This window comes from Anopheles coluzzii, chromosome 3 (assembly GCF_943734685.1).
Source record: "Anopheles coluzzii chromosome 3, AcolN3, whole genome shotgun sequence".
In the NCBI taxonomy this organism is placed as follows: domain Eukaryota; kingdom Metazoa; phylum Arthropoda; class Insecta; order Diptera; family Culicidae; genus Anopheles; species Anopheles coluzzii.
The window spans coordinates 30,631,211-30,645,634 of NC_064671.1; the positions used below are offsets into that span (position 1 = coordinate 30,631,211).

Here is a 14,424-nt window from a genome sequence, read left to right on the forward strand (position 1 = left end):
GGCGCGTTTTTGCTGCATGGGCACCGGTTTTGCTTCGAATGCTACGAAACACGTGCGCAATGCGTTGTTTACCTTTTTTTAAAATTCATTTCTCTCATTTATTATGAAATAAATTTCATTAGAGTATTCTTCTTAAATTATTTATTTCCTTACACACTACCAGTTCAGCTTAACCTAACAGAATCACGATGATGATAAATGAACAGTTTTCAAGTCGCGCACATTTCGACATCGTTGCGGCCGAAAAAATGCTTCTCCACCTAATCAAGGGCTCAACCCTTGACGACGGTTTTGTACACGCCCTTGCTGACCTTGACCAGCTCTTCGCCGCAGTTCTTCTGGTCGGTGCGCGTCAGATACGCACGGGAGATCTTTGCGCTGTCCAGCACGGCGTACGCCTTCTTCATCGTCTCAATGTCCGGATGCCGCTTGCGGGTCAAAATCCATGCTACCTCTGCAAGGGTAAGGGAGGAGTTAATAAGCATACTGGAAGATCTTTTGCTGTGTAAAATTCACTCACTAGCATTGATAAATCCGCGCAGATCCGAGCACGCGTAAACGACGGCAAAGGTCTTGTAGTCGGTACCGACCACCCAGTATGGAGCTTCGACGTTAACTAGTACCAAGCAAACGAGGGGGGAGGATCATTTATTTGATTTTAGACTTATTTCAGCTTGCTTTACTTACATGGTGCACTCGGGAACCTGACCGCCAATCTAGCGGACTGAACGATACGTGCAGAACCAACGATACTGTTCTCATTGCCCGTTCTGAAAAGTGATCCCAAGCATGCATTCTTCAGTAATTAGCTCATTTGAAGGGAAAACTTCACTCGTAATACTTACATGGAATTCTTCTGCGTGTTCAGCACACCGATCGTGCCGTCCGGGTTGAGCGAATAGTCGGCCGTTATACACTTCCCACCCAGCTCGAAGAAGAACGGATACTTTTCCTGCTCGTACCAGCGGCCCAGGTACGCGTACGTGTCGAAGTTCTCCACTACCGGTACTTTGGGGCATTTGCCAAAGCCAGGAACCTGCGCCTCCACACCGAGTAGCAGGAGTACCGCCAGCAGACCGACACCGATCCCCGCCCACCGTGGTATGCTTGAGTGAAAAGACATAGGGATGAAAAAGCAGAACATAATTGCGTTAATGCGTATGGTAACTGTCCTGGCAGAGCTACTGGAGAGATGGAGATAAAGAGAGAGAGATGATTCATTTGGCCCTAATTGGGTGTCTAATTGTTGCACGCTGCGATGCATGTAACCTTCGTAATGAGTTGTCACAATGTGAAGAAAGTGCGCCACAGTTTCCCTTACGGTCACAATGATACCGCAGGCGTACGTTGCGTGTTAACACGCGCAAAATGCGCAGCAAAGAGAAAGCATGGCATGGAATGGCTGGGGGGAGGGGTTAATGCATGTCTCGTTGACCTTAATCTAGATGAATGTTTCAGCGTGATCTCGTGCTGGCATGCCCAATTTCATCCCAAAACCACACACAATGCCACACATCAGCCATCTTGATCTTGTGTGGGATGTGTAGATCTTGAGAGGAGAATTTCCCAAACACACGGCGGCGGCGGTGGCCGGCGTGCATTGAACTCCACTCCAATGATTGACCGGTTTTTCGTCATCTTCGAAGCGGTTTCGATGTTGGGCGGCATTCGTCACAGGTTTAAGGCGAGTTGAGTAACCTTGTTTTTTTTTTGGAAAGGAGGTGTAAGAGGATATGTGGGGTAAGAGGGAGGTCAAAAAAGAAGGTAAATTAGAGACGATTTACCACGGTGTAAGGCGTGCTGCAACTGCTTTTACGTCTCCAGTCCACACGTGCCCAAATACTGACCACAAGGTCAGATGATTGGGGCCTAACCTACCCCACCCGTCTGATTCTGAAAACAAGCCCTTCTGATGATGGATGATTGAACGGATCGGTCCATCGAAAACATGGATTATGCCATAACCTGTTAACGCGTTGCGGAGCGTATGGCTTACACTGGTTAATGGATTTGCCCGATGGAAGTTGTAGGCATAATGCGTACGAAAGCCATTCACACAGAAACCTCGAATGCACTTTTTAGATAGTGAGAAGTGCATCCGACGCACCCTTATCGTACTACTCCCAAAAATCAGATTTATGGCGCAATCAAGGAACCACGCAAGTCACCGCAGCTATCTTCACTTCCTCCTAGCGAGTCGCAGCATTCTCTGAGGCGTAAATTTTAATTTGAGGGAGCTGCTTATCTGCGTTATTTGCCAAACCTGATGAATGCCGAAGAGAAAGAAGACACACACACACACACACACGCGCATACGTAAAACCGTGTTACGTTGGGAGCGTCGAACGTGCCGTTTCGGCTTTTTGTGCATCGTGCATGTGAGCACCCGCGATGATGTTATGAAACGGAAAAGGAGGAAATTTAAAAGCTCTTCTTTGCTGTTGGTGCAGTCTTTCTTCCAAATTTCTTTTCCCATCTCCCGCCGTACGGTGGCACGTGTGGCCTGTGGGGGGGCATGCCGTCAACGCCGAACGAAAAGCGCACGAAAGCAGAGGTGAAGAATTATGGTCCGCTATCGACCGAGCTTTGGATGCTGGGTGGAGCTGGTGGGTTGGAAGTTGGAAGGAGGGGATGATTTTGTAACGGACCAACGGACGTCATCGCTGTGATGGAGATTTTGTTTTCGGCTGGCTCAAATAGCTTATCAAATAAAACAACGGTTCCACGTGTCGGCAGTGTCTTCGACTGTGGGACGCGTTCGGTGCATGCACACAACGGTCGATCGGAACAAATCAAATTTGAATGGGTGGGAGGGTGAGGTTGGGTCTCAGGAGGGGGCGTGTTGTCTTTGGCGTTACTTTGCTTGGCATACCTACTTATGCAATAATTAGGGAGGCCAGTTTTATGTGTATTGATTCAGTTCCTTCGTATTGGTGGGTATTTGGTATGGTGATCGGGAAGGTGATACCATCAGGGGTCAACTACACAGCGTGACGGATTTGGTTTGGTGTGCCTTCACTGTTTAACAAGCCATTTGGGTTTTTAAAAAAGTAATGTGATGATCTTTGCAAGAAGTTGTTTTTATCGTTATAAAAAAATCGTGCGATGCATCGATGATCCTCGATCTTGGGAAGATCTAGCCAGACTATAAGCAGACATTTCAAATTTCAGCCACAGAATGAGATATCAATGACTTCTATTAATTAAATCTAAAACCCTGAAAGAGTCACATTGGGATCACAAAAGTTGAGAAATAATAGATACACTAGTATTTTCTTAATAATTGCTCGATCTTCAGCTGATCTTTACAAACCCTAAGTCGCCCTAATAGTGCATCTAATAGCGCAGGAAATACTCGAATAACAATCATAAAAGTTCAAAAAGTATTGATTTTAACGGTCCACGATATTCTGAAGATCTAGACAGGGTTTAAGCCATATTAAAACGACCCAAGGCAAAGAGATTCACAAAGAGGCCTCTGTGGTTTCCATTACTTAAAATGTAAATTGACGAATTAGAATCATAAAAATAGTAAAAATGTTGATTCGGGTGTATCTTCTAAAAAATGTATCGATCTTCTGCTGATCTCTGATTAAACTCTAGGTCATAATCAGATAGAACACAAATGATCTTCAAGAGCCTAGGCCATATTAGGAAATAATAATAAGCTACAATCACAAGTGATTATACTCCGAAAACAGCGAGTTAAGTTATTCAAAGTACCAAAAGTATTGATTATGATGATATTCCATCTTCTGATGATCTCAGCCTCATCACAAAGATACCAAACCCATTTTCGATAAATATAATTTACGTGGATTGGATTTACTCCTAGCTGAAACCACTTGAAAACACGGTATTGGTATCGAATTTGGTATAAGATAAGATTTAAAGTTGTTTTCTGCATGATCCTCTATCGTGTCAAGCGCCAAAATCTATACACTACGAAAATAAAAACCAAAATGAAGATTCATAGCTTAAGATACATAAAGAAGTAAAACAGTGTATGCTAAAAATAGTGATAGGAGTAAATTAGTGATTGCTGTTATTCAAAGGTAATAATCTTAATAAGACGAATTAGGTCCAAGTTTATACTTTATATCAACTTCTAATGAAATGCTTAGCTACATAAGGTATGTTTAGGTTAAATCCAGCTTAGTTCATCTGGTACTCTTGTAAGAGCAACTTATCATTCCATTTCTTGGTGTAAGATTTGCAGACTTGTTATGATCTGCCGGCTTTAGCCCTTTTTTCGAATGATGTCCCATGGGACCATGGGACAAAAGATAAGAGCAGAACCATGTTGGACCTTGTAAGAAGTCGTTTCATCTATCCAATAGACCTCCAAGATCCATCAATAAACAGAACTAACTGATACGCGTGATAGGACCATCAATGAGTCACAAAGAGCCTGTTTTTCCAAGGGCTTATCAGCCCCAACGATCGCTGTAATGTGCAAACATCATCTTGATAGCTTTATAAACAAGCACTGAACCTTTGCCTGATATATCTATCATACCGCCTTTGATGGATATATTTCACCACATCTCAAAACTCACTCCAGCATTTGCACAATGACGCATAACCCCGAACACAAATGTAATTATTTTGACATCACCCACCCAAAACCTTAACCTTGAGTACCGTGCCAGAGGTTACATACCGAATGGTGGCCATTGTATACGGTTCTGGATGAATCTCTGAACGTTTAGAGCACACAAGAATGCCGGTTTTTCGTTCGTCACTATGGTAAATTGACTGTTTGTTCACTTTCGGCTGCTGCTGCTGCAGACGGGCAATTTGTGTTCGCAGTTGGTTGCGATCGCGTCAATAGCAAACGCAGACGTGTGTTTACAGCCGATCTTCTTCTATCAAGATGCTGGAATAATCTTTCCGAAATTCCGAACTTTTAACTTCAACACAACACAAAATGCACAACCACTATTTTACGTGCGCACTTATTTTTTCCGTTTGTTTGCTTTTTTACACTCGCTTCGTTACTCCCACTCCACAGCTTCACACAAGTTCCAGACTCTCAGATAGGGGCACACGCGTCGATCGACCGTTCGCGTGTACGTCTCGGTTGGGAATGAACGCTGCACGCCTGCTGCTGCCGGAATTTAGCCTCACGTGGCCATATGCGTGGCGCTGGCTGGTTCGGTGGAAGGGAACCGGACGGTGAGCGTCTTTCCCTTTCTCCGAATCGTTGCTCCTGGTTGTTGCAGCAGCAGCAGCAGCAGCAACGAGACGGCAAAGAAAACAAGGAAAAACATTCAATCCGAAGTTCATTTACCGGCCGTACGTTGGCCAAGAGCAAACCGCAGATTGACCACACCACCAGCTCTTGTAAGCGGCTTCCTTTGGTTGGGTTTTCTGATGAGCTATTCTTGCAGGTGTGGCTCTAAATTAGCTATCCATCAAGCAGCAAACACGGAGGTAAAACAAAAAACAAAACACATCACGCTTTAATCCTTACCTTACATTTCGTTTTGGGGCGTTTTGGTTGCGACGCGACTAGAGCAGCTTACGAAAGGTATGGGCCGTCGGGCAAAATACTACTGACCCCGTAAAAAATGAGCCAAAATATAAATGAACAGTAAGACACTGTGTGGCAGTGCAGCATAATTTGGCACCGTCCACTACAAACCCCCCAATCCCCATGACGCAGGTTGTGGCGCAAGATCAACTCCCCTTTCCCTGTTTTGCGCAGCTTGCGTATTGCGAGTGTCGCGCATGCTTTTGCTGTAGCATAATTGTTTTAGCCGTACATGTCGCCTGTTTTTTGTTTTGCTTTTGTTTGTGTGCTACTATTCTTCCTTAATGAGGACAGTTTGGTACCGTTTATAAAATGTTTGAACTTGTTCGCCACAGGTAATTAGGGAGCGAAAGAGCGTTGTCGCGGGATGTCGCGTACAGCTGGGCTGCAGCGTTGGAGTTCGTCGCCTACTACTGTGACCTATTTTTATTTTATTTTTTTGCTGGATGTTCTGTACGATCATTTAAAGCTAAAGCTCAAGCAACGAAGCCACCCAACGCGTGTTGCAAAATAGACAGGACAGGAGGAAAGTGTGTTTATTAGTGAGGTTAATGGTTTAACGGTGGTGTTTGTCGGTTCGGTTCGTAAAGTGGAGAATCACATTAAGTGAATTTTCTACGCAGCAAAGTGGTGGATGAGAAAGGTTCAGATTTCACTACGCCCTGACATGGTGTCTTGGTGAACTATTCTCTTCAGGTATCTGCTGTCTCTGTCGAGCTTAGATGATCTGTACGTCCAGGTATAAAAGATAACCCTATTTCTGTCAATTGATTTACGCTCCGCTAATCCGCTCGTAAACCACAAACACCAACTACATTCGATTTTATTCGCTTTTTATTGACTCCGATTCGACTCCATTTCAACGACAACAACATACTGTGCCGCTCTAGGCACTTGAACTCCTTCACCGAATGATTGAACTTCAATAATATCTCACAGCACCGCATGATCGTTTTCTCGCTTTTCTTTCCGATGCTGGTGTACCATTGGTGTTGTTGTCTTCGAAATGCACGAAATGCTGCCCCGACTGGTAAACTGGTTTGTTTACACCCGCACCATTCATTCGAAAGCCCCATGAGCGGGTACAGAAGGTGCGCGAAAGGAAAAGTTCAACGCCAACCGAAGAGACGAACGGCCAACGGAGAAAAGGGTGCGCGGTTTAGTGACCCAGTTTCTCCCGGTGTGTCGTTTGTAGTGGGGAGGAAGCGGTGTCGAAGCAAAAGTCGAAGGTGATCATGAACTTGACTGGCGCTGGATGCACCTCAGGCTGGTAAAGATGGATGGGACTGCTGCTGCTGCTGCTGCTGTGAAGCATGCAGACAATAAGGGATCAATGGGAATGCAGTTTAGAAATATTGGAGAAAGTGTATCATTTCTGTTTATTAACTAGCTTTATCATGAAGGCAATAAGTTATAAGTTTGTAAATAAATATGTCGAGACGATCGTACATTGCGTCAATCTGCTCTCAATGATCCTCTAGAACGGGATCAACTGGGACGGGAGGTTTAGGCCCTACGGCAAAGATGTCACTCCGTAGTTGCTGAAGATCTTCCTCACTTTGCACGATGACTCCTTCATTGCGTGCAGCTTGAGTGCTCGGTTCAGTGGGATCAATGGCCGGTTCCGGTGGTGGCAGTGTCACACAATCTTCCTGCTGCGTACGAATGAAGAACGTACGGGATATCTTGTACTTGTCCAGCACGCCGTAGGCACGCTGCAGTACTGGTCCAGCGGGCAGTCGTTCTCGGGCCATCATCCAAGCAGATACTAGCAAAGAATTATGATTCAGTGTTTTGCGAGACTTTGCTTTATCAATGTTTTGAAGCCTTACCAGCATGTCCAACAGGTCCAAATGAGCTGCAGGAGTAAAGCACGGCAAAAGAATCGTAATCCGTGTCCAGCACCATCACTGTCGCGTTGTAGTTGTATGGGAAGGAGGTGTACTCGATCTGGTAGCGTCCTTCCTTCGACTTGCCACCTTTGTCCATGACACCGGAGATGATTCGCTCAACGCCATTGCTGGAAAAGAGGGACACATACCATCATCTAACGATTCTCCATTCTACTCCAAGACCTCTCCCAACTACTTACAATCGATTGGTGTACGCATTGCGTACGTAAATCTTTCCATCAGCTCGCTGCTCGTACGTCACCGAAACACACTTGGTGGCGACCTCCGTCACCGTAAAGTACCGCTCGATCTCATACCAAGTGCCCAGGAAGCGCGTACGATTGAAGCGCAGAATCGGCGAGTAATCGGGACACGTGCCAAAGCCAGGAATTTGTGTGTGTACCACCGTCACGAGACAGGCCAATGCTAACACACCAACCACCCTACAGGCCCATCCAGGTGCACCGTTCATCGCTCCTCTTCGTTCTTCAAATCCGTTCACAGCGATGCGCACAGGACGCTTGTCCGGTATGGAATAACGTTCCCGACCTGCCAGACAGCGGGCTTTTATATTTGTTTTTAGTTCCACGCCGTTCCTCATCGTCTTCCTCCAGAACTTCAGGTGTTCCGCCTTTCACCCAACCCACGGGCCGCATGGCGGTACGGTTCAAACGAAGCTCCTCCCAGCTCGCCCAGACGCTCCCAGATCCAGAGGATGGTGTGTGGTGCTTTCTCAGGGGAGTGTAGTGTCTTGTCTTGAACTGTCCCGCACGGTCGATCCCGGCACAATATTCTCAATCGGCGCGACACACCTTTGCGCTTATGGAATTGGGCCAACAAGCTCATCGGGCTCGTCAGCATTGTCGGGATCGCCCGGGCACCGGTTCAACCGATCGCCCCTGCAAGCCCCGTCGATGTTCGACAACGGCATAAACGCTTCGATTAAGCATGCCCGATAAGCGGGCCCGATCGTTCGTTATGATTGCGAAACTGGATCGCAAAGCGGGGAGAAAACGGAGACGACGGTGTGTGTGTGTTTGTGTGCGTGTAGGGAAATGATCGACCGGTCTCGGGCGTTTTCATAAATCTTTACCGCCGATTGTGTGATGGATTTTGCCGCAAGGAAATTAATTGTTTCCGGGCGGTGCTATCGATTTGGGACGGGCGTTTTACAGCAAATCATACGTGGGAAGGAAGACGGTATGGATTAAAGCTTCTCAAGTCGTACATCGTGGTGCGTTGGGAAAAGCTTAATATCCGCTAGAGGGCATCGTGTGGTGTTATGAGGTGATTGTGAGAGAATGTTATTAGTACTTTAAAAAATAATAAAACTAGCTCACATTTTAATTGTCATTTATCATTAGTGTCGATTATCTAATTCAAACGGAAAAGTATCAAACAAAACCGCGCTACACGAACTGAAACAAAATCGGTATTATACAAGCTTGTTAGAGACTTCTTTCGTTGACTCGAGACATTGCTGCCAAATCGATCTCAAATGGCTTTGTTAGTTGAAACAAACTGCATCGCGGAACGCAGGAAGTATCGTACCAATTTATAATTATTTATACGTGTGGCGTATCATTGTTCTTGAAATATTTTTGGCAATGTCATGCAAAGTAGCGTTTTTGATACGTTTCCCATTTTTGTGTGCATTTTGTTATTTCCATCCTTTTTAAGTAAATAATTACAAAAATCCCTTCTGAATGTAATTACACATTTTTAAACCAAACGTATTGCATGTATTTAGTAGTTAAACCGTAAAACAAAACGATTTCCGTAGCTTTAACCTGACGGAAAGCTGTTGGTCAAAAAACGGTCTACGTTTGAGCCAGGTAATGCAAATGACCTTCGTTCAGTACGATATATCAAACCAGAGACAAATTGAGTGCTCTAACACGGATCATAATAGAAAATGAGCATTTTTGATACTTTTTCTCAAGCGATTGAGTCACATAATCGGCACTATTATGAAATAACATAAAAATAATGATCAATTGTTTGTTAAGAAATGATTATTTTGTAATAATATTTTGAATATTATTTTTTTATTCAAAACATCTATTTTTGCCAAACCAAACAGCCTCTTGTATTATTATCTTTAATAATTGGGAGGGCAATGTCATGCAATAATTATATGATAATTAAATATGATTCCTAAAGGTGTACCAGAACTTTATTCTAAAAGCTTAAAAAAATTATCTTAATTCAACAAAACGTGATTTTTGCATCTTCTAGAGCTTTACCTCTTATTGCTTCATTCGCCATATATTTGTGTTGTTCAGCTTTTATTCAGCCATTACTTCAATGGATAAGTTCATTCACCATGCGCTGTGTTCACCCGTTTTACCAGTTGGGTATATGTTACAGACAGGGATGTACCTTTGTTTTTGCTGGTATGTAATTTATGGGTATTTTCTTCACTAATGCATTTTGATATGTTTTTTTTATATTATTTGTTGTTATTGAATCTGACGGTGAAAGTGACATAAAAAACTTAAAAATTAGTATTAATTATTGCTAAAGCTAATGGAAAATGATTTACTTTTTTTCAACAAGGTCGTTGTTGGGTCACTATTTTCATAATCTATTTTTTCATAGCCAAACAATATTTCTGGACAAAATTTCATAATCTTAATTGCCTTAACAACCCAAATAAAGTGCTAGCTAGTCATCCTTCACCAATATGCCACCAGTTTACAACCCGCAAACACCACTACTCAGAGGATCGGGATCGCCGCTCGATTCTGACACACTAGACACCATCCCACACACCGATACGCGAATGTGGCTATTCTTTACGCGTTTCTCCCCATCGGTTACCACTGAGCAGATTTCTCTCATGGTACAAGTACGGCTAGCACTCGATAAGCGGGATGTGTTTGTACACCGTTTGACGAAGCTTGGTGCCGACACTAGTACACTCTCATTTATCTCATTTAAGGTGGGCATACCAGCCACTTTACGCAACAAGGCTCTCTCACCTAACACATGGCCCTCTGCTCTTACCTACCGAGAGTTCCGTGACTATCGGACCAATAATTATAACACTAATACCTGTGCAACAACTGAAACAAATTCGATGCTCGATCAAAACGTTACTCCCGCTACCGACACTTATCATAATCCTCTCTCACATTCTGGAGGGAGTGCCGCGATGCCAACTACTACAACAGATACGCTCGCACAGCCCGTTACGATTTCCTCACCTGCCATGACCACTACAGACGCAGCTTTGTTTACAAACGAACCACATCTTGACCTTAATGAGCGAATGCTTGTTACCACCACTCCTACTAGGTCACCTCCCGAATGCTTAGCCGCTCCTAAAAAACGACCGAAGCGAAACGCTAAACGGACTGATGAATCTGCTGACGCTGGCCCGTCGGATGAATAGCAATCTTGCACCGCATCCGGCGATGCACCTCGTTCAGCTCATCCCAGTCTCTCTATCTACTACCAAAATGTACGTGGTCTACGAACGAAAACTACAAATCTTCGCCTGGCGCTATCAGAATCAGAATATGATTTTATCATTCTTACCGAGACTTGGCTTACTCAGTCCATACCTTCTTCGCTCCTCACTGACGATCATTATCATATCTACAGGTGCGATAGGAATCTTTCCAACAGTGCCCTCTCACGCGGTGGGGGTGTTTTAATTGCAAGTTCCTCTTCAATACCGACATGTGAAATCGCATCGCCTAATACCATACTGGAACAACTTTGGATCAAAACATTGCTGCCAGGTGTCTCTGTTTACATCGGCGTTGTTTACATTCCGCCTAGTCATGCGAATGACCCCGCAGTGATGAACGCTTTACATGATAGTGTACGTGAAATTTCAAGCCGCATTAAAGAGAGCGATTTATTATACGTCTTCGGAGATTTCAATAAACCTGATATCAGATGGGAGCTGACTAATACATCAGAAGCCACCGATTGCTCTCCATGTTATTCTGTCATGCATTATGCACCTTTATGCAATTCCGTGGCTAATACCGATTTCGTTGATGGGTTGCATAGTACCGGATTATTTCAGTTGAGTGGTATTGCAAATCAATCTGGGCGTCAATTGGATCTGGTCTTCGCAAACCTTGCCGCAACCAATATTTTGTGCGACTCAATCACACCTCTGCACTCTGTGAATGGTACTTCGGCTCTAGAGAACTTCCTCCCATACGTAACACACTGTAGTATTCCACTTCTCAGTGAGGACTTTCATCATCCTTCATTGGATATGATGATTTATTATCCCGTACAACTATCCCACACCACCAACAGTCACACTCGCAGTATAGTCAATAGAAATTTCTTCAAAACGAATGTGGAACGTATGAATGCCCTTATTGTGTCGTTTGACCGTAATTTTGACTGCTCCAACTTTTCCACTATCGACGAAGCCACCGATTGCTTTAGCGTTTTTATGCGCTCAGCGATTAATTCCTGCGTTCCTGTTGCTCAACGAAAGCCTGGCCCCGATTGGTCTAATGCATCTTTAAGACGGTTGAAAAAAATAAAATCAAAAGCCTACGCGGATTACAGTAGAACGAGATCATCGCTGCATAGGAGAATTTTTTTCGATGCACTGAACAATTATCGTCGACATAATCGTGTGCTCTACCGCTCCTTCATTCGCCGTACTGAAAGGCAGCTATTTTCTAAGCCGACACGGTTCTGGAGCTTCTGGAACAAACGGCGCAATATAAGAAGTATCCCTCCGTCAATGAGCTACAATGGCCAAACTAGTATCGATACATCCGATATTTGCAACACTCTCGCCAATCGTTTCGCTGATGCATTCACCCTTCCTGTTCACAATCCTAACACACTAGCAGAGGCCACCCGCAATACTCCATCGGATGCTATCGATTTTATTATACCCACAATTGACGAAGCATTAATTGCGCGCACACTCAACGATATAAAACCATCTACATCATCTGGACCTGACAATATTCCCGCATACATATTGAAGCACTGCCGTCAATCACTCGCACCCATTCTTGCCAAAATATTTAATGATTCCCTTATGCGTGGCACGTATCCTGAGTCCTGGAAACACGCGCGAATGATTCCTATCCATAAAAAAGGCAGTCGACTTCATGCTAGTAATTATCGTGGCATTGTATCCCTATGCGCTTGTGCAAAGGTGTTTGAGCTCATTCTATACAATCCGCTACTCACAGCAGTTCAAAACTATATGAGCCCTAGTCAGCATGGATTTCTCCCAAGGAGATCTTCCACCACAAATCTTGCTGAATTTGTTGGCTACTGCTTCGACAACATGGATCGTGGTACTCAAGTTGATGCAGTATATATCGACTTCAGGGCTGCGTTCGATAGTATTTCTCATGATATTCTACTTTCGAAGCTAAAAAAACTCGGTTTCCTCGACTGGCACATCACCTGGCTGCGTTCATATTTAACTGGTCGTTCGTACTACATAAGTATAGGATCTCATCGTTCTCACTCTTTCACCAGCTCCTCCGGTGTGCCTCAAGGGAGTAATTTGGGACCGCTACTCTTCCTCATCTATATAAATGATCTATCTTTCGTTTTACCGCCAGGCCAACACCTAATGTACGCCGACGATGTAAAAATATTCGCTCCAGTTAGAAACGACAGTGACTGTGTACGCCTTCAAACGATCCTTGAGAATCTGGATAGCTGGTGCAGCAGAAACGCTCTCCAAGTGTGTGCTGATAAATGCCAGTGTATATCATTCAGCAGAGCCCGTCACCCCATCACGTTTACATACACTATGCTCAACACGGCTTTGGCTCGCACGACATGTATCCGTGATCTGGGGGTGCTACTCGATCAGAAGATGTCATTTCGCCCTCACATTGATAGCGTTGTTGCGAAGGGAAATCAGCTACTTGGTTTAATTACGCGGACCTGTAACGAGTTTACCGATCCCATGTGCGTCAAGTCGATCTTCTGTGCCATCGTAAGGTCGTGCCTGGAGTACTGCTGTCCGATCTGGTGCCCGCTTGGCGTTGGTGACATCAATCGCCTCGAAGCCATTCAACGGAGACTCACCAGGTACGCGGTTCGACTCCTTCCATGGCAATCCCACCACGCTCGGCCCACCTACCATCAGCGGTGTCTGCTTCTCGGACTTGAACCACTCTGCTCTCGACGTAAAAACGCCCAATGCCTTTTCATATTTCGGCTCCTTAACGGAGAGATCGATTCCCCGGCATTACTAGCCAGCATCAATTTGTTCGCTCCCTGTCGGATTCTTAGATCCAATTTCCATCTCCGTGTACCTCGTACCCGCAACAACCATAGCCAGGGACACCCTATTATACGTATGTCCCTCGAGTTCAATGAAGTGTTAGATTTGTTCGATTTTAGTATGTCTACCTCCACGTTCAAGGAGAAATTGCGTCTACGTCACATGTAATGTTTGCTTATAACTAGATGTTTATTTATATGCTCCTTAATTTAATTATAAGGTTGCCGATTAGACACGATGGTCCGTCGGTTTATATATGAAATAAATAAATAAATAAATAAATATTTTGAATAATCAACGAAATTATTTACTTTAAAAGCACACGTATTTCAATCAACTTTAATATTCACATTTTTTAAGGCATTTGGCCACCATCGAAGATTAATCTTTATTTATGTCATCTGTTTAAAAAATAATAAAATTTAATTTAAACCTAAATAAAGTTAACAGTAGAATTCAACGCCAAGCTAATGTTACGAGAAATGCGCATTGCATACCTTTAGGCGTATAGTATGGATTTGGCAAAGGGGTTATTAGCAAAATCTTTTGCTTACACTACAGCTTTTTAGTGTATGGAATTATCCAATTCATTTGATTCAATTAAAATTTTATTTTTTTTTCAAACATCAAGGGTTATTCATTCAAATCAAGTCTTATTTTACACTTAACGCTTCGTAAAAGCTTTACCATGTAACTGTCCGACTTCCATAGTGCGTACGAAGCACTCACCGCCTGGAAAAAAGGGATTCTGC

The 14,424-nt window shown here is 44.0% G+C and overlaps 2 protein-coding genes across 2 annotated transcripts; both read right to left on the reverse strand.

The window, feature by feature from the left end:
- Positions 1 to 124: 124 nt before the first annotated feature.
- On the reverse strand, positions 125 to 5,106 carry LOC120959233 (apolipoprotein D-like). Its single transcript, XM_040382488.2, has 5 exons — positions 4,664 to 5,106; positions 846 to 1,106; positions 688 to 770; positions 521 to 616; positions 125 to 454 (listed from the first exon to the last, which is right to left on the reverse strand). The coding sequence occupies exons 1-5, from the start codon at positions 4,675 to 4,677 to the stop codon at positions 273 to 275; spliced, it is 636 nt and encodes a 211-aa protein (XP_040238422.2). The 5' UTR covers positions 4,678 to 5,106; the 3' UTR covers positions 125 to 272.
- Positions 5,107 to 6,876: 1,770 nt separating this feature from the next.
- On the reverse strand, positions 6,877 to 8,044 carry LOC120959640 (apolipoprotein D-like). Its single transcript, XM_040383204.2, has 3 exons — positions 7,629 to 8,044; positions 7,369 to 7,556; positions 6,877 to 7,304 (listed from the first exon to the last, which is right to left on the reverse strand). Exons 1-3 carry the CDS (start codon positions 8,027 to 8,029, stop codon positions 7,003 to 7,005), a joined length of 891 nt encoding a protein of 296 aa, XP_040239138.2. The 5' UTR covers positions 8,030 to 8,044; the 3' UTR covers positions 6,877 to 7,002.
- Between the last annotated feature and the right edge of the window lie 6,380 nt (positions 8,045 to 14,424).

Coding starts and splice junctions, on each gene's coding strand:
- LOC120959233 (XM_040382488.2), bottom strand. Junction 771..845: donor AACACGCAGAAGAATTCCAT/GTAAGTATTACG, acceptor ATCACTTTTCAG/AACGGGCAATGAGAACAGTA. Junction 617..687: donor CAGGTTCCCGAGTGCACCAT/GTAAGTAAAGCA, acceptor GCTTGGTACTAG/TTAACGTCGAAGCTCCATAC.
- LOC120959640 (XM_040383204.2), bottom strand. CDS start 8,029: ATGAGGAACGGCGTGGAACTAAAAACAAATATAAAAGCCCGCTGTCTG. Junction 7,557..7,628: donor AATGCGTACACCAATCGATT/GTAAGTAGTTGG, acceptor CCTCTTTTCCAG/CAATGGCGTTGAGCGAATCA. Junction 7,305..7,368: donor TGGACCTGTTGGACATGCTG/GTAAGGCTTCAA, acceptor ATTCTTTGCTAG/TATCTGCTTGGATGATGGCC.